General features: G+C 37.3%; 1 protein-coding gene across 1 annotated transcript in view; it reads left to right on the top strand.

Moving 5' to 3' along the window:
• Positions 1-2,596: 2,596 nt before the first annotated feature.
• Positions 2,597-20,433, top strand: part of LOC129282159 (protein APCDD1-like) — a 32,412-nt gene continuing 14,575 nt past the window's right edge. Inside the window, exon 1 of the mRNA XM_054918089.2 lies at positions 2,597-2,766. Within this exon, the coding sequence (XP_054774064.2) occupies positions 2,597-2,766 (170 nt within the window). The remainder of the gene's footprint in view (positions 2,767-20,433) is intronic.

Here is a 20,433-nt window from a genome sequence, read left to right as displayed (position 1 = left end):
CAGTGTCCCACCGTGTGTTCACAGTGACCCACAGTGTCTCACAGTGTGTTCACAATGGCCCACAGTGTCACACAGTGTGTTCACAGTGTCCCGCATTGTGTTCACAGTGTCCCACAGTGTGTTCACATTGTCCCACGGCATTCCACAGTGTCCCACAGTGTGTTCACAGTGTCCCACGGTGTCACACAGTGTGTTCACAGTGTCCCGCATTGTGTTCATTGTGTTTAATGAAGATGCGAGCTTTTACCCTGCTGGTGAACAGTGTCCAACAGTTTGTTCACAGTGTCCCACCGTGTCCCACAGTGTGTTCACAGTGGCCCACAGTGACCCACAGTGTCTCACAGTGTGTTCACAATGGCCCACAGTGTCACACAGTGTGTTCACAGTGTCCCGCATTGTGTTCACAGTGTCCCACAGTGTGTTCACATTGTCCCACGGCATTCCACAGTGTCCCACAGTGTGTTCACAGTGTCCCACGGTATTCCACAGTGTCCCACAGTGTGTTCACAGTGTTCCACGGTGTCCCACAGTGTTTTCACAGTGTCCCTTAGTGTGTTCACAGTGTTCCACGGTGTCCCACAGTGTTCCACGGTATCCCACGTTATCCAACAGTGTGTTCACAGTGTCCCACGGTATTCCACAGTGTCCCACAGTGTGTTCACAGTGTTCCACGGTATCCCACAGTACCCCACAGTGTGTTAACAGTGTTCCACGATGTCCCACAGTGTGTTCACAGTGTCCCATAGTGTGTTCACAGTGTTCCACGGTATCCCACGTTATCCAACAGTGTGTTCACAGTGTCCCACGGTATTCCACAGTGTCCCATAGTGTGTTCACAGTGTTCCACGGTATCCCACAGTACCCCACAGTGTGTTCACAGTGTTCCATGGTATCCCACAGTACCCCCACAGTGTGTTCACAGTGTTCCACGATGTCCCACAGTGTGTTCACAGTGTCCCATAGTGTGTTCACAGTGTTCCACGGTATCCCACAGTGTCCCACGGTATCCCATGTTATCCAACAGTGTGTTCACAGTGTCCCACGGTATCCCACGGTGTCCCACAGTGTGTTCACAGTGTCTCACGGTGTTCACAGTGTGGAACACAATGGGACATCACATTTACACTGTTAAATCTGAGCATTTTGACAGTGTGGGTCATATTTTCACATCAGATTCGACGCCCGTTGAGGTACCGCCCCCTCGCACAGGCGTACGAAAGCTGTATAGCTCCCACAGGTGTGATCGAGTCCCAATGCAAGGGCCGGGGGAAAAGTCTTTACCAGACACTTCGACCGAATTGAGATTGAACGATTAGATGGAGACATTGCAGCGATGGAACTAAGGAAATAAAGGGCTAATAGAAAAAAAATGGAGATAAAATATAGATTGTTATGTTCCCTGGTGATTTCAGGGGTATGGCGAACAAAAAGAGTGATGTATTTTAAATTCATGAAGATGGAGTGGAAACAGTCTGGCTTATCACTCACTGAGAGTGATTTTAGCTCAAATATTTTCGGGTTTACTATTTTCGGGGAGGTGAGATAGAATTTTGTTTTCTTCTTTTGTCTCACGGTGAGAGAATTTCGTGGTTTGGGAATTCCGTTAGGAGAATGTTGACTTTTTTGGAAAATAAATTTTGATCGTAATCTTTCCCAATTAACTGTTCGAATTCTGCACCCGTTCATATGAGAAGAGTGATGACAATAACGTGTCGGGGATATTATTTTCTGAGGTGGCAATGCACATGCAGATATGCTACGAGGCATACCATGCATCCCACGGTGGTATTTTATATATACAGTGGTTTTAAACAGAAAACCGAATAACATGAGAAACAACTTGTAACCTGGTATTGCACGGCACATCAGGAATCAACATGATCAAGGGAGCTATTCTTCACTTACCGTCCACGATAATAACACTTTCATGGCCTAGTAATCTCTATTTTACATTCGGTGCTTGCCAGTGACCTACGAATTGAAGGCAGATATCGTCGCATGAGCCCCAATCTGCCAATGTGTTACGCTATGATTGTTGAACATCAGTAGAGGTGCATTTATGATATTATGTACTGAAATCTAGCAAATTTTACTATAAATCTATATAACTTATTTACGTTACCGTAATAGCCACTCTTGGACTATGGCATAACTGGATGAGTCCGATGTAACGCTATGTCAGGAAACAATCACATTTTACATGCAGAGTTCAAGAGACACCATCGACAGGACTCTAAGGAGTTTGTTTTGACCGCACTTCATGTGCTGATTTGCAGTTTAAACAGCACCTGATGTGCTACATTGAGCACCTCAAAAGCTTAAAAACAGCACCTGAAGTATAGTCTTTATAGGTGCTCTTAAAAGTGCTCAGTTAGCACTTTATTTTTTAGTGTAATCTTTTATGATATCTAAATCTTCAGTGTATTAAAAGAAGCACACACCATTGGCGTGATGGGTTTTACAGTGCATGAATCATCCAAGTGTAACTCTTGGTCTGACTTCATACAAACACCAGACATTTACACTTAAATTGAGAACGATTAAACAATCTTTACAACAGTGTTTTCATTTTTTTTTTTTTCCAGCTGTGACAGAAATGATTGTCGTCCAGACGGCGAGGTCCAATGGTCTAATGAGTCCAGATTTGAATGGACCCAATTGGGGACCAGGGTCCGAATGCAGAAGGCGGTTACGGAGGTTACAGGGAGGTCAGGGAATCGAAGCCGTCACCCCTCCAGATCTACATGGAGAGTGGGTGTCAAGCAGGTGAGTTATGTAACAGTCGTACGTTACTAAACACTGTGACGTAACGATGATCTTTTATGGGAAATTTCGTTATAATGGATGAAAGATGATCCTCATGTATATGAGAATGTTGACCGTGTGGTAATAAGATTCTTAGAAGATAACACTTTAGAAAGATTGTGGAAGCTCCGTGGTGTAGCGGTTCTGACTCTCGCCTTGTAATCAGAGGGTCGTGCGTTCGAATCCCACCATGGCCTATCGTCCTTTGGCAAGACGTCAATTCACAATTTGCCACTCTCCACCCATGTGTTAAATGGGTACCCGGTAGGATGTGAAAGCCTATGTAGTGTGCCTAGCAATTGAATCTTGGAACTCTTGTTGGAATGCTCCCCAGGGAGTGGAGAAGGTGCATACATTGTATGCGGGCATGCAAGGATCCGATGACCGGGGTAATGATATATCTGTAAAGCGCTTAGAGACGTCGTTCCGATGTGTTAAGCGCTATATAAATGCGGAATATTATATTATTATAAAAGATTAACAAAGAAAGAGAATAAAGAACAAGACTAGCCAAGAGGAGAGACTCCTTAGGGAGTGGAGTATGTGCACACATTGTGTGCGGGAATGACTGATTGAATCCGATGACCGGGGTAATAATATATCTGTAAAGCGCTTAGACACGTCGTTCCGATGTATTAAGCGCTATATAAAAAACGGATTATTATTATTATGATATATGCAATGTCTGACCATCTCTGATCTTCTTCTCCACTGTCTTTTGCTCCACGTACTTTCAATCGTAAACGTGCTTTTGCAATCAATAATCAATCAATCAATCAGCAATCAATAATTTTCGCCTATATTACCCGTCAGACCACATCTCTTTCGGCCTAATCTTTCAAATATGCTATTAAACACATTTGTTCCTACCCTCAAGTTTTTGCATCATTCTTTTGAAAGCTTCTTCATTATTCTTCTTTATTCAATTTTTCATGTCATCATTATTTTTACTAAATATATTATTGTATGATTCTTTGAAAAACTTGTTAAATCATAATTCATTGATTATTGTCATCATCAATTCATGAATATTGATAGAGGCGAGACGATACTTAATACCTATTTGAAATGTTTGATCGAGATAACGATGAAGATATCCACCTAGACAATGATTAGGTACTTACAAAAATAATGAGTATCGCGGGTAAAATGATATCATGAAGATAAATCATGATATCGTATTTCCCACACCATAACACCAGGACCATCGGCATACCCGAAGGGTTGATTTAGTATGTGCCTTGCAATTCTTCGTAAATCATGTCTGGTGCCAAACCAAACCATCATTTATTTTCATCAAGTTATATTTTTTTGAAGATTGAGTATAGAAACAAGCATACACTCACATGAATTTTAATGTGCAATGAATCACTGTTGAATGTGTTAGTGTCGAAATGAACAAAAGAGCTGGCCTTCAACAGTTCAGAGTGAGATCCTTGGGGGCAGTTTGACATGTCAATTTCTTGTGGTTCCCCTCCTCACACTATAATTTTGAATCACAAAGCGCTCCTTATTGAGACAAGGGGGGCTTGAGTGGATCCCATGGATCATTTTCCGAACCCTCGCATAATTATTAAGGGTCTCCGGGTTTGGGCCGATCGAAATAAACGGCAAGACGTTGTCATCGCCAAACTTATTAGAAACCGTTTTTTTTTGTAAAATAGTAGCGGACCTTTTGTGATTTGGATGTGTTACATGATCGTTGATGATCACTAAAATCATCATATATCATTATATATTGACAAAGAAGGGAAATGTTATGATAGTGTTTTCCAATTTAGATGCCTTCGCTATCAGCATAAGATGTAGACGTATTATGTAAATCATGTTTTGTCTTCTCACTTCTTTGGCGGATCTATCCTTTCCTTTTCTCCTTTGCTCTTCTCCGATGCAAAGTAATTCTGGATTTATTTGATTTAAATGTTTAGCCAGATGGGTTATTTGTATATTGGTAATTCAATGTGTGATATATCTTAATTCTATCAATTTGTTAAATGACTATTATTTAGTGTTTGCGTAAGAAACAAAAGTCTACTGATATACGCTTTTGTCATTACATCGCTTTTAATGAAAAGTACAAGTGAAACAATAACAAAAACGAGTAAAAGTATGAACATATAGAGCATGATTTATGTTAATTTAAAAAAAAAATTTACCCATTGATTATTATGATGGAAAGAAAACTGGTACAAAATTGTCAACGTATCGATTTGCGAGTTTTGTCTCAGTTCTCTCCTATCAACCAAAGGCATTCTTCTATAACGTTGACCTATTTTGCAGAAGAGGCAGACATAATTCTTGAAGGGACGGATAAATGGGTCAGAGGACCTCCTCTTCCGAGGAGGGGCAACTTTTCACCCCTTAATCTCGAGGGGTAGGCAGGCCTTTCAATCTCACTTGAGCCTGTATTCAGTGTTGGTTGGGCGATGAGTGAGCTTTCAATAAGGCATCTACTTGGGTGTCGTGTTCTCTTGACCGATAGATAGGTGTGTGTTAGGGTGTGTTTGCTAGGAGAATGTGGGTGTGGATGTGTGGGTTTGTGTTCATAAACATGCGATAACTTTACTTGTGTGATAATAATCACACATACGAAATCGTCATTCCCACTTCTTCAAACTACCATAATTCCACGAAATGGACTTCAGCAAAATAATTTGGTAGAAATGTTGCTACATGTTATCCATGATTTTGACAAAATTACGTTTTTGGTGCATGACTGAAGGTTATTAATGTTAATAATACATGATTTTACAACACTTACACATCCCATGACACTTTTTAAGAATATGATTTGATGAGCACAATTAATTTTTACAGGGTTTAGATTGTAAAACCATTAAGTTCATTCAAAAATAAAATTTGATAATACCTACTATCACCCCTATCCCCTGTAATAATGGTAATTGCTCGAACTAAATAGAAAAAAAGTCCCCAAAGTATATCCCGGAAACGCCCCTGCCCGTCTCCTTCCCTACCCCCCCCCCCCCCCATCCATCCCTTTACCGCACCCCTTTGTTCGTTGATTGATGATATACACTCACTTCATAAATCATAACACCGACAGAGATGATGATGTATGAATCTGTACTCTCCATCTCGTCAAGATTTATCCCCCGGGACCACCTACAATTTCACCGTAAAAAACAACAGCATTTCGATAGCCAAAGTTCAACAATCAAGTTCTGTTTTATTAGTATTCTTCTGTTGGGACTGATTTGAGGGACTTTGCGAACTCCTCTTGTGTTTGCATCATACAACTTTATGAGAAGCTCGACTAACAATCGTAAAATCTTTGTTTACTGGGAGCATCATGACATTGAAACCAATTTAATTTACAACCTGAGTTTCATATTGGGGATAATATTTTGTAGAATTTATAGAGACAGTGAAATGTCATCGTTTTCGTTGTTAATGGACAGATTATGCCTTTTTATATCTAATCATTTTCACTCAAACAAACAACCATGTTAAACTGTCATCCTTGTTATGATCATCGTTAATTTCAAACTGACTTATGACGTCCAATATAATTGATGTCACTTTTTCATTTAATACTGTTAAAAAAACGTTGGGGATAAACTTTAGTATAATCTCAGTTTTTCTGCCATAGAATAGGTACCCACAAAATTATTTTTTTTAATAAATGAAAAAAAAAATCTATTCATATTGAAACTTAAAAATCCAAATTTATTTCCAAGTGAAGCAACATATGACATAAAATCATTAGATACATTTGCATTTGATAGTTTAAATGTTTAAGTGGGGGATTCACTAAAAATATAGCGTGTATAATAAGACCCCCAAATAATAGAAACAAAACAACTGATATTTGCCTAGTGACAAAAATATTAATCAAGTAACAATGCAGACCACAAAAAAAATAGAAACAAATAGCAGGATGCAAGAAGGCTACCGAATAAATTAATTGTTACGAATGTGAAAATGATTAAAGAAATAGAGATCAATTAAAACTGGACAAGGCATGGCCGAAATAAGAGAGAAAACTAAATAAGAAATACAAAGCATCAAGCTGAATTTAAGAGTGGGAAAATAAATTGGGCAAAAATTTCAAGGATCTGCTGGTTTTTATATCAGTACTAAGAGAGTATCATCATACATTATACTCTATGCTAACAAAGTTCTAAAACGTGGTATTAAAGCGAACTTCGTTGTCTCGTTGCGTTATCCTGAGTAATGACCGAAAATGTATATTAAATACTGTACATGTAGAATGGTATTTTTGTCAAATTTAAGCACGCATTGCCCAACTTGATAAAATCTTTATTTGATATTTTTATCATCTTCATGTCCGTCAACGACTAAAAAAAGAGAAAAATGAAAACCGGATGTAGAACTCGAATAATGTTTGCTATTAGGGTTTAATGTAACCTTAAGTTCAAAGTTCACGGTCTAGGTCATCATCAGTGCCGTCAATCGTACATCACTTTCTGTCGTAAATACGTTGTCATGGTAATCAATGAGAATCAAATTTAATGGGCATGCGCCCCTCCCAAGTGCAATGGGTAAAATGCAAAAAAAAATAAAAACTGCAATTATTTTTAAAGTATGTTTACGAAATTGGTGCAGCTGACGATGGGTTATCCAATCGTCTTTTGTCTTTGGTCTTTTATCTTTTGTCTTTTATCAAGAATTGTCAATAATTTATTTCATTACGTATATTTATGTTATTCTTTGTGTTTCTTGTTGTGTATTGTTTTTATGACGGAAATAAAACAAACAGACAAACAACAAACGAAAAGCAAACATGAGTATCAAAACAATTATAAAGGTGATGTATCGATATTATCTGATTATTTACTTGATGTTTTTGCTAATATAAAAATATAAAGTGAAATTCAATGTGAATGACCAGACATTGTTTTAACCAAGGACAATGGGAAGCCGTGTTTATTTTCAAGAGAATCGAGATTTTCATATTAAAATGTCATTGTATATTTATGTTCCTTCAAAGATGACAACGTGCACGAATGTATTTCTGGGCTTGTTAAAAAAAAAAAAAAAAAAAAAAAAAAAATCTGGTTGTTTTCTACCTCTTTAACATTGTCACATTAAATTTAATCTACTCGACCGACTTGCAATATCCGATTTCTCGTTTTCTTAAAGAAATAATCGTACGGATTCCCGTTTGAAAGAGATGGATTATATCTGGTCAAAAACCAATCTATTGTTACTGTGGAGTTGTAATCGGGAGAGAATTGATTCGGTGAAATCCGAAGCTATCCATTCTCAGGTGGAATTCCTTTCTAAAAGATTTTTTTAGATTCCTTGTTATCTATCCAAGACGTCTTTGGAGCTTTTAACCTACCGCTGTCTCTTGCTTGACTTACGCGGGTTTTTTTAACAATATGTCGCTTAACGTCAACAATACAAAGAATACCACCTTAATTGAGTGCTTACTTGTGTTCAATCTGTATGGTGAATCTCATCAGGTCAATGCACCAATCAACCTTCTCTCTATCTTATCTCGTCCACATTCTTCTTTGACTTTCCAATCTCAATCGATATGGCAGAATAAGGTGCATTTCTTTATTTGATGGTCAAGCTGAATGAATTGTAGATAGGCCTGCAATTTATTACAACGTCAAATATGATGATGATCATCATCATAATAACGGTAATGATAATGAGGACAATGATGATAGTATAGTATTGACATTAATAATGATACTACTGATAATAATAATGATAATAACAATAATAATGATAATGGAAATAATAATAATAATGATATATATTATTTATATATTTTCATCATCTGCACATATCTACCTTATGCTTGACAAGTCGAAAAATAGGAAAAAAAACTAATAAGGGACGTTTTTACATAAGATTGACACCTTGTTTATAAGAAAAGAAAAGCTGCATTTTTCCAAACCAAAACGTGATATGACTCACTATGTATTAATTTCTCAATTTCAAAGCGTAGAATTTCACTAGATTTGTCGTTCAATGGAGTTTTTTCTTCTTCATATTTTATTCTCTTTCGCATTCAATTTCACCATCAAGGGGAAAGCCCTATACCCCTATTATTTGAATAACTGGTAAAACCCGTCCTAAAGCCTGGATCTCGTAAGACAAAGTTTAGCAATAAATCGTACGCTTGATTTTTCACGATTAATTGTACCTACATTGCAGTCGGTGCAATTCATCGTATAAAAATTCTCTACAATTATTGCTGAGCTCTGTATTACGGGCCCCTTATCTGTAACATGTTACTTGCTATGATAAGTAATCCCCTTTCATTATAGACCTATATCTGTATTGCTATTGTCATTCCAAAATGAATGCACGAATCCATCCTCGGGGTAATAATCAATTCCTCCCAAGTTATTGGTTTTATTTTTTCGCCCCTCCGCGAGCAATAAAAGCCCCACAAAAGAATGTAGGGTGGATCATGATTATAAACCTATTACAAAACCATTGAACGACAACGCATTAGATGAAACGATAAAACTTCTTTTGCTGTTTGATGGATTAATCAATCAAGTTATATCTATTATCTATCTACCTCGTTTGTGGAATTGAAATGGATAAATTGGTCTTAAATTGACAAAGTAAAGGTTCACAAAGTTAATCACCTGGAATACTTTTTGGGTAAATAATCTCCGTTTGTGATACACAAAGAAGAGAGAAAATGAGGGTAAATACAACCAGGGAAAAAAGTAATTGGAAGAAATATAACCTGTAAATCAGAATAATTATAATGAGGACTCCATTATAGATTCACAAAATCAATGTAAGTGAACACATAGAGAATATTAGAGGGAAAAAATAAAAAATAAAGTTGAAAGCTAATAATCGTTTTATAAATACCTCTTTTCACAAGTAAAACCTACATTGGAAGGTCTGAGGTCCAGTATGATAACTTCTTAGTTAATAACATGTTATGATTCACACGATTACTCCTCTTAATGGATGTTGGAAGTAGAAGAAGATGTGTGACATGATAATGAATACAACGACGAGTGGAGGTATATGGATATACTTTTCCCAACATGCCCAAGACGGGATGGGGGAGGGGTTGCATACGGGACTTTTTCATAGGCGCCCTCTCAAAATGTGTTTTTCTTGTTAAATCATTGTTTATATACTCCAAAAGCTGTTTATGAAATTAGCATGTTTGACATCATCGTGAGAAATTCACAAATCTTCCTCCGGGATGATTTACTCGTCTCCCTCCTTGATTTTCTTCGCGCTTCGGGATGACGGTGATTTATCCCAGTTTTGTTGAGAGAATTTGGGTGATTTATACCGGCGACAAGTGTTTGAGGCAAGATGGATCGGGTCGTGAGTGTGAGGAGAAAGTTTGATTCGGATGGCCCTGCATCTTCCTTTTTCCCCGGATTCCTCATCTACTCTCATTTTTTTCACCCCCATCCTCTTTCTCCTATTCTGTTCCACCCCTCGATCCCCTCCCCGTTACCCTCCATCTTCCTCACCCCCCCCCCGCCACCACCCTGATTCATCGTTTTTCTCCTGCTCGTCCTCTTGCCTTTCCTGCTCATTCTTTTCCTTCACCATCATACATCTCTTCCTCTACATCATCATCCTTCTTTTCCTCTCCCACTCCTTCCTCCTGATCTTCATCCTCCTCCAATCCTCTCCTCCTCCCTATAAGTACAGAACAAAACTGACAAATAGAGTAGGAAAATAAGGTACTAAATATTATGAGCCACTGGTAGGCAAAGGCCGATGAAAAAGAGGAACATTTTGTAATTATCAAGTAATAAACAAGCAGTAAACTTAAGCATAAAGTAAAGTATAACAAATTTCAATATCCGAGTATGTACAGAAGTCAGTTATAATGAGAGTTGGAATTCATACGTGTTTTTAAAAAACAAGGTTCATTGGAGGTGGGGTAGGGTGGGGGTAGATTTACATTTATGTTATCTGTTTATTTGTTTTTATGAAATATGTTTGAATTCATTTCAAGATCAAGGAAAATATTCCAAACTTCTCACCAGTACACCTTCGTTCTCTCGCCACTTTACGCTCTCTCTCCATACTATGCTCAAAACATGGAGCCATTTGTGTTTTGTAGCTCTATGCTCAAAACAAGAGATGCATTAGGACTATATGCAGAACGAGCTTGGCGATTGATTGGCATTTCCACGGAAAAGTCTTTTGTAATTTCAGTCAATTTTCTCTTTCTTTTCTACCTTCCAGTGAAACCTAAGTCATGTTCTGATGTAGCCAATCCGTATTTCATTCATTTTCTTCTGTTCGATTTATCTTGTTTTCACAAATCGCATCCCACTTCGGTTTTATCGACCGTCATTTTCTTTTATCCGTCCATTATGGTTCTTTCGCCACTTGCATACCCCCTTTGCTTTGGTCTGTTGGTTGTTTATTGCTGTCTTTATTTGGTTTGTTTGATTGTTTTTGCTTTTTGAAAAACGTGGTATAGTTGTTATCACACCGTATTATTGATACTAACAGCAACACTTAATATAGGAATTCTACTAGAATCCAATTAAGCAAATTGATTACCCAATTATTATTTTTATTTCCCAATTTGGACAGATTTTAACCAATAGTTGTGTGGACAGTATGTTGTCCATGATGGTTAAATATTGGGCCTTTTTGCACAACCTTTTTAAGAGTGCACTTTCAAAGTAAACATTTAAAATGCTGATGCGCAAATATATTTATTTAGGAAAATAAGGTACTAAATATTATGAGCCACTGGTAGACAAATGACGATGAAAAAGAGGAACTTTTTTTTTAATTATCTAAGTAATAAACAAGCAATAAACGTAAACATAAATAAAGTATAACAAATTTCACAATCGAAGTATGTACAGAAGTTATGTATAATGAGAGTTGGAATTCATACGTGTTTAAAAAACAAGGTTCAGTGGAGGTGGGGTAGGGTGGGGTAAATTTACATTTATGTTATCTGTTTATTTGTTTTTTTATGAAATGTGTTTGAATTCATTTCAAGATCAAGGAAAATATTCCAAACTTCTCACCATTACACCTTCGTTCTCTCGCCACTTTACGCTCTCTCTCCATACTATGCTCAAAACATGGAGCCATTTGTGTTTTGTAGCTCTATGCTCAAAACAAGAGATGCATTAGGACTATATGCAGAACGAGCTTGGCGATTGATTGGCATTTCCACGGAAAAGTCTTTTGTAATTTCAGTCACTTTTCTCTTTCTTTTATACCTTCCAGTGAAACCTAAGTCATGTTCTGATGTAGCCAATCTGTATTTCATTCATATTCTTCTGTTCGATTTATCTTGTTTTCACAAATCGCATCCACTTCGGTTTTATCCATTTTCTTTTATCCGTCCATTATGGTTCTTTCGCCACTTGCATACCCCCTTTGCTTTGGTCTGTTGGTTGTTTATTGTTGTCTTTATTTGGTTTGTTTGATTGTTTTTGCTTTTTGAAAAACGTGGTATAGTTGTTATCACACCGTATTATTGATACTAACAGCAACACTTAATATAGGAATTCTACCAGAATCCAATTAAGCAAATTGATTACCCAATTATTATTTTTATTTCCCAATTTGGACAGATTTTAACCAATAGTTGTGTGGACAGTATGTTGTCCATGATGGTTAAATATTGGGCCTTTTTGCACAACCTTTTTAAGAGTGCACTTTCAAAGTAAACATTTAAAATGCTGATGCGCAAATATATTTATTTCTCTTCTCTATTTAATATTCACTGTCCTATACTAGTGGTTTATTTAGGAATCAAAACATGGGGATTAATAATATTTCATTCTTAATATACGATATAGCAATCGATGAAAAAAATAATTTTTTTCTATATTAAAATGCCCAAACCCGAAACGAGGAGTGCCTACGAATGACATGAGCGAAGACAGAGTAGTATGCGCAGATAAGAATGAAGTGGACAGCCTAGGGCTGGAATAAGGGTTCATTGAAAGAAGCTAGGTCAATCATTAAATCGTTAGGACCTTCAAGGTCATTAGAGGTCATTACCAAAATGAGGTTCAAGAAATTTCAGATATCTAGCGCTGAGACGACAGTAGACGACAGTAGACGACAGTAAACGTAAATTGCTCATCGGGCGGGAATCGAGCTATATATTGTGTTTATGTCTAGATTGAACCTTCATGCTCATACCAGAGTTGCTGGCAATTCCTCGGATCTTAAAGTTCACCCCATCAGCAATGTAATTTGAATTTAAAAAAAAATAAAAAAAGAACTCGATTAAGCATCGGTGGCAAATTCATCCAAAATCAGGTGTGAAATTTAGAGAGATGTGAAAATATTTGTTTAATATCAGAAATCATTATTAGCACGATACCGGTGATATGGTAATGAGAGTGTTAACAATGCGCCCAACTCGCTATTTAAAAAAAATAATTTTATGGTATGAAATATAAAATATCTCAATTTTAGATTTGATGATAATAAAATCGTGATTGAATCACAGTAAATTATGGCGATGTGACATATTCCAAAGGGGCTAAACTGGGCTAAACCCACAGTTTTGTCTACTGTCGATTAAGTCTAATTGCCACTTGGTCTATACTACTCTTGGTCTAAAATCGTCAGTGCCGTATTGAGCCCAAAAAAATGAGGGGGCGAGATATGGCGAATCTGACAAAAGTCATAAAAAGTTTGAAGTGAGCGAAGCGAGCGAGCAAAAATTTCAACATTTTTATTACAAAATCCAATTTTGTGATAGATGTATACATAATATTCAGATAAATATATCATAATTAATTCTTCTCTCTTTCATTTTCTCTTTTTTAAAATCTTGGTCATGAAAAAGCCCCCCATCTGTACGCCACTGAATATCTGGTCTAATTATCATTTTATAATCTAATGCCCATGAACCGAGATCAGCCTGACCAAAGCTGGTCGGGTAAGAGTCGGTAGTTTATTAGAGACACCGTGTGAGCATGGGCCCATGGTGTGAGTGTGCCATATAATGCACCGAAATTCCGCCTAACCCCTTGTGGATCTGCAAGATGTTTTACTAGTCTCGGTATGTGTAACTTGTGGATGGGCCTATGCAGTTGTTATGATGCGATTTCCAAATTGACACATGCCTGGCAATGCACTTCATCGAATTCCCCAGTCACGAAATACCAAATAACACTTTCGCGAGTAAATATATCCACATGCCGAGACACGTTAAGCCTCATTTCTGAAAAAAAAGGAACAGGCTCAGTGAATCTCTAAGATGTTTTGATGTCCTAAATCCGTCTCCTTAAATCTTCACAAACACACTGCTGTAAACAAATATGCTCTCTGACATTCGGGGGGCTTAACGTTGAAAATGAAACTATCAGAAAAGTGACCATCTCTCGTCGATCCGTCTTAAGCCACTCGCCCACAAAAGCGACGGATTTTTGCAAAAATAATTGTCTCTAATATCAGAGATTAGCAGCGACTTTCAGCGACACCTCCTCTTTTGACTTGAAGAAATTTCAAGGATAATCTTACAGCCGAGGAGAAAGTTTAAAACCACCGTTTATGGTCCTGGTAAATAGGAGTGTAATGAGCCAAAATTTTGAAGGGGGGCTAGACATGGCGTATGGGCAAAATTTTCTATCTAAAAATGTTGACCTAATCAAATTTTGTGATAGATTTTCACGTAATATTCAGAGAATGATATCACATTTCACCACCTTTCCGTTCCTTTTCTTTCTTTTTCTTCTTTTATTTTCTTGGTAGTGACATTTTAGGGGGTTCCATAGACCCCAAGCCCCCCCTCCTTATCTGTACGCCAGTTTTGGTAAAAAAGAAATAGAATCACTTATAAATTTTCTCCCCTCTCAACCACGACAGCATTAAAAGAACTCCGTAAAACCGTGTGTTTTTACAAGACCCCCCCCCCCCCTCCACGAAAAACTGGTGGAAGGCATTTTCGCTTTCTCATACTTCCTTCTTATTATAAAGTGACACTTTGTATATAAAGCTTAGAACAAATCTGTGCTCAACTTTGATTGAGATTTTTTTTTACAAATGTGTCTACCACTGACCAAATTCTAGTCAAACGAAAATAGGGAAAATGTTAACCTAATTCAAGAGCACGACTAGATTTTGACGAATTTTTAAATTTAAAGTAGCTCCAACAAGACAAAATTGGCACGTTATAATATTTGTAGACAAATTTAACAAAATTGTTGATAGAATTTTACAAATCTCTCAATTAAATGTTGCCATTCATAAACAAAACAATACTAGAATCATGTAGTATACCAACATGTTTTCATCTCCTAATTCTCTAATTGCTCTTTATAATAGCTTTTGTTTTTGTCGTTGTTGATTTGCTGACAATGACTAATTAAAAGCGATTTTATTCAAAACATGTATTTATACGTACATGTGTGTACGTGAATAAACAGTGGCCTGGAAAAGTATTTTTATTTTTATTTTTGAACTATCGAACAGCACATATGAGATAATTAACAGGACCAGCAAATATATATTTTTGAGACCTACAATGTTCAATGGATAATCCCATTTTAAGGTACATGTACACATGATCAACCCGATAAGTGCACATTCAGTACTATGTATCGAATGGTTATAAGTGGCTGTAAAAAGAAATATATTAAAACTTTGATTTATAATTTCGAAGTCATGAAAAAGATCAATAGTCTCTTTTAGTGTGCTACCACTGTTTGCCGTTTTGTAATCAAATAATAATGCCAGATTTTGATATCCCAGCAGCAGTTAGCAACATGTTCCTGAATTCCTTCAAGGATTTTGACCTTCCAAATTGATGAGCTGACGAAGAGAGAGAGAGAGGGGGGGGGGGGGGGGGGACAGAACCAAATACAACAGAAAGAAAAAATCCATTGATCGGAGGTCGATTGAAGTTGGGAATCTCCACGGGTGATGCACATAATAAATGATCCACAAACACTTATTGAAATCAAAACATCAATAAAGGATAGACAAATATATAATATCATCTCGGCTGTCATCGGTGAGGGAATATCATTCTTTCATTAAGGGGAGAGCCTTTGTGTCTCCAAGTCTAATAAATCGTATCTGCGTCTTCTATGTTGCGACAAGCGTTTGAGTTTGAGAATGATAGATTTGTTTGATGTATGTCTACTTCATTTGTGACTGTGGGGAAGTACAAAATTCTAATAGTTTGATATGTGAAAGGGATCAAATAAATTAGATTTTACATGTTTGTCTGAAACTAAGTACTATCAAATTTATCACACTTTAGTATTATTGAGAGGGCGATGCCAAAATGTGAATTTCTTTATGTTGTTATTAAATAGGTGTACATGTAGGCCTACATTATGTAGACCTAATTAAACCGATAATTATGGAATCACCCCCCCCCCCATTTAGACCCTGTTTATACGCCATTGTCCCATCCTCATGTGGTTCTGTACCTAAACTTTCTATTACAAACATCATTATATGACTTATGATTTAATCATAACTCATGATCAAGAAATCAATCTGGCAGAAAATCATGACCGCGAGTTCGTGCATTATCACGGTTGGGTGCCGTGAATATTTTAGTCCAGTTAACACATTGCCATTACGTGACGATATCAGACCCCCACAATGGTGGTAAGTGGGTCAGGGGGTGTTCAAATGTCGTGATTGGTCTTTAGATTTCACTCAGGGGCTAATTCTCGAAATCAGTCCATATAGCTACAAGCATTTCTACTTCGGGCCCGACGGTTGTGTGAGCATTTAACTTGAGCCAAAGAAATATGAAAATATATGGTTTTACTAGCATGATCATCGGCAACGCCATCATGCAGGACTTTAATAATTTGCTGTGATCTGTTCAACATCACGGATTCTTTCTCCTTCTTATGTTCGGTGACTATCCAGTTTCAGGAGATTAAAAGATGTTTTGCCTCTCACCTTTCCACATAATTAAGATAAAACCCGGGTTTACCGTATTGCCTTCCAGACTTAATACCAAGCTTGTTAATTCGTTATTCTTCACTAATAGTTGGGCAACATGACATTTCGGCTTCGATAGAGGTTAGCCTAATTTCAAATATCATTTGCCCTTTAAAGGGAGAGGGGGTGAATCTTTCTGAGTAGATATCAAATCGTTCCTTGTGAAACCCTTCCTTCATTTATTTGCCCCCCTTCTTATTCCCTTTTCCTTTCGTTTTATAACATTCCCTGTGTACACAGTCTGATTTAGTTCATACTTCTATTCTATGGAATGTCAAGCTTTAAAAAATTGATAAATTCTTACTTTTATCAGAGATGAAACTTGTTCTGCGCATTTCATTCGTTTATCATCTTGTTGCGGGGGGGGGGTGACCGCATGTTTTAATATTTGCCCTTTTATTTGCTACCATTAGTTGAAAAAAGGTAACCGTGTTCAATCCTTACGTCAAGTCTCGGTAAAACGAAACTTGTCGGATAAGCTTACAAATCCATACCTCTAGCAAACCGTAAACCATTGCCCTGATCATCAATAATTTTGTCAGATTAAAACAAACGCGAGAGAAAGCCAGTAAATGAAAATAATAGTAAACTATTGAGAATACTGACAAACGTGCATATAGCTATATAGCTAATTATTCCTTGTCAAAGGTGGAGAAAGAAAGTAATACGCGTCTGCCACGGTATACCTTAGATTAGGGCCTATTGGAGCGGGGATTTTAATTAGAGCGTGCAGCCCGAACCCTCCGGTGCTCCTCAAATGATAACAACAATAACCGACCTAGCATCCACATGATCTGAGCTCAGGTGATCAGTTCAAAGAAGAAGGAGCGAGACAATTGTGGATGATTAGCGGAGGGAGGGAGGGGAAGGAATAGAAAAGATGGGATCGGGAGGAGGAGTATAAACTTTGGGCATGTGCAGCGCCAGGATAAATATGTGGGCAAGACGAGCTATCTGTTACTGTTTGACGGCAGTTTTTTAAATTTTGTTTCAGGGATAGTATAGAGTTACATATCCGTATCCTTTGCTTTTCATACTAAACCTTCTTCTCCCCTTTTTTTCACCTCTTTCCCCTCTCTTATTTTTAAAGAATCAAGTCCTGTATATGGGGTCGTCCCCTGTCCACCCCCCCCCCCCTGTACAGCCGTCAAGGTCGGTATAAATGGTAATTGAGAAAGAAGAAAGATTGTTGGGATGGGTTTAGGAAGTGGGAAAGGGAAGATGAAGTTAAATGGGAACATGATTGGTCTACACTCACGGGATAAGCTCCATAATTCATTGTGTTGAATATTGAAAAGATGGATACATAAATATTAGAGTGTAAATAAGGGGATGGATAGAAGTGGACAAGAGATAATTTAAAGGGGAATCCAACCCAAATAAAAACTTGTTTTTATAAGAAAAAGAAAAATCAGACAAGTTGATAGGTGAAAGTTTGAACAATATTGGACAAACAACAAGAAAGTTATACATTTTTAAAAGTTGTAAATATTGGTAATCACTATACCCATGGAGACTTCAAATTGGCCGCATATGGGATGTCATAGTGATGTAAGGCAAGGACTACTCTTCCATGTACTCCAATACATATTATGGCTAAAATGTCATTTTTCCCAAAAGTTTAATTTCAAATTACATTTTTCTTTCATGAGGACATAAAACAATATACTACCTGGGTTATATTTAGATTACTGCCCCGGGGGAATGGGTACTTAGGAGAAAACCACAAATCCCTGATAATAAAGTACATGGCCTATGGGAAAGTTGTCCTTGCCTCTTGTCATAATTTACTTACCCAGTTGCCAATTTGAAATTACATACCATTAATGATCTCAAGTTTAAAGCAGCTATAACTTTCTTATTGCTTGTCTGATTTCTTTCAAACTTTCACCATTCTGTTAAATTGATTTTTCTCCTTCCCAACACAACATTTTATGGCCAAGGCTGGATTCCCCTTTAAGGAGACATAAAAAAACTAAGGAGAAGAAGAAAGTGAATGATTTAAAAAATTGATATAATTATTTGTTTTAAAGGAAGAAGAGTAGGAATAGAAAATATAATTATTATGAAGAAGAGAAAATGGAAGAATAAGGGGAACGGAATTGTAATATAAGTAGAGAAGAAAATAAAAGGCTGTTCATGGAGTGCGTGAATATTTTCTCATTATGAAAATATATTTAAGTATTTGCATTCATTTTCAAAGTACCGATATTTACACAATGATGTGGTAATAGGGTTAAAGGAAGGACACCAAAGCAATCATCCTCTCCAGAATTGTCAGTTACCGCTTTGTAGAGGTCTTGAGGAAGTGTGCGAGGGGTAATGTTTCAACTGGAGGGTTTGAACGCTACCCCTTCTGGGTACCTTACTGGTCAATCGCGAAACCCCATATTGATCTCTTTCGGCGGTCACAGCTCTTCGATTTATTAAAGCGTCTCGTCAAGAAATAATCGGTTTTACTGTGAAAACTAATATATCCCGTAGAAATAAACTCTTTAAATGTATGGTTCCGTACTTGAGAAGTGGCAATTTGTCTGCTAGATTGAAAAACGACTACATTAATTGATGTTAGTTGGTAAATAAACCAAGATGGATTTGGACGTGATCGTCCAAACTATCATATCCATGCCAACGATACTTCTGCATAATAAAAACGATAACAACATCCAAATTATTGATACTCAATGCATCCTTTAACAAAAAGCATTTGCAGAGACGAGTCTACCAAACTGACCATTTTATGGGGTTTCTAATAGGTCGTCTATCTTATTTATTGTATACTCTACCATTTTTCGATAATCACTCCTGAACGAGATCTGAAGAATCTTAATTGGAAGTTGATTGCCCGTTATTGTGGCGGAGAGGCAAACACATAAATGTTGCAGTGGATATAAATTCGTTTTAATTCGTTTCCTAAATGTCACGAGGATTTCTGTATCTGGGGCGTCAATTAGACATTGGATGCCCTGATTAGAGGGTTTTATTTCGCAATTGCCATGATTGCATGGGACTGCGTTCAGTTTTCCAGCATTATCATGTTTCTTACTAACTTTCTTCGAGCTTTATTACAGTCTGAAGTAAACCCAATACCATTATTCACCCCTGCCGTCTGCTGTCATTGTAGGGTTTATTTCCAATTGGTCCAATGCCAATTCGTCCAATTTCCAACTTGTATACTATCATTTGGTCTACCATCGGTTCGTCCACTATCCACATGGTCTAATTGCCAATTTGTCCACTCACCATTTCGTCTAATAACCAGTTGGTCCAATAGCCATTTAGTCCATATACACTTTGGTCTAATTGGACTAAGTGTTGATTGTGCGAAATGAATAAAAATGAAATGGATATCAGACCAACTGGTTATGAGTCGAAATGGTCATAGACGAAATGGTGATTAGATGGAGTGATGATTGGACCAAATGGTTGTTAGACGAAATATTGATGGACGGAATGGCAAATAGACTAAATGAAAGTAGAAAATGTGATGAGTGGACGAGTTGGCAGTAGACGAATCGGCAATTTACCTCATCGTAGTGGCAGTAAGTAGCCCATACTACGTAAATATATCAAGATCATAGGCGGCGGAAGCGGGGGGACGGGGAGATGTGTCCCCCCTAAATTTGAGGTGGGGGACGATCCCCCCCCCCATTTTTATTTTTTGCTTGTCAAAATTGTTTGGTGGTTCCTCCCTGGAATTTTGGTACGTGGATAACCTTTTTTTTT

This window comes from Lytechinus pictus, chromosome 2 (genome assembly GCF_037042905.1).
Source record: "Lytechinus pictus isolate F3 Inbred chromosome 2, Lp3.0, whole genome shotgun sequence".
Taxonomy (NCBI): domain Eukaryota; kingdom Metazoa; phylum Echinodermata; class Echinoidea; order Temnopleuroida; family Toxopneustidae; genus Lytechinus; species Lytechinus pictus.
This window is presented reverse-complemented; position numbering and strand designations above follow the sequence as displayed.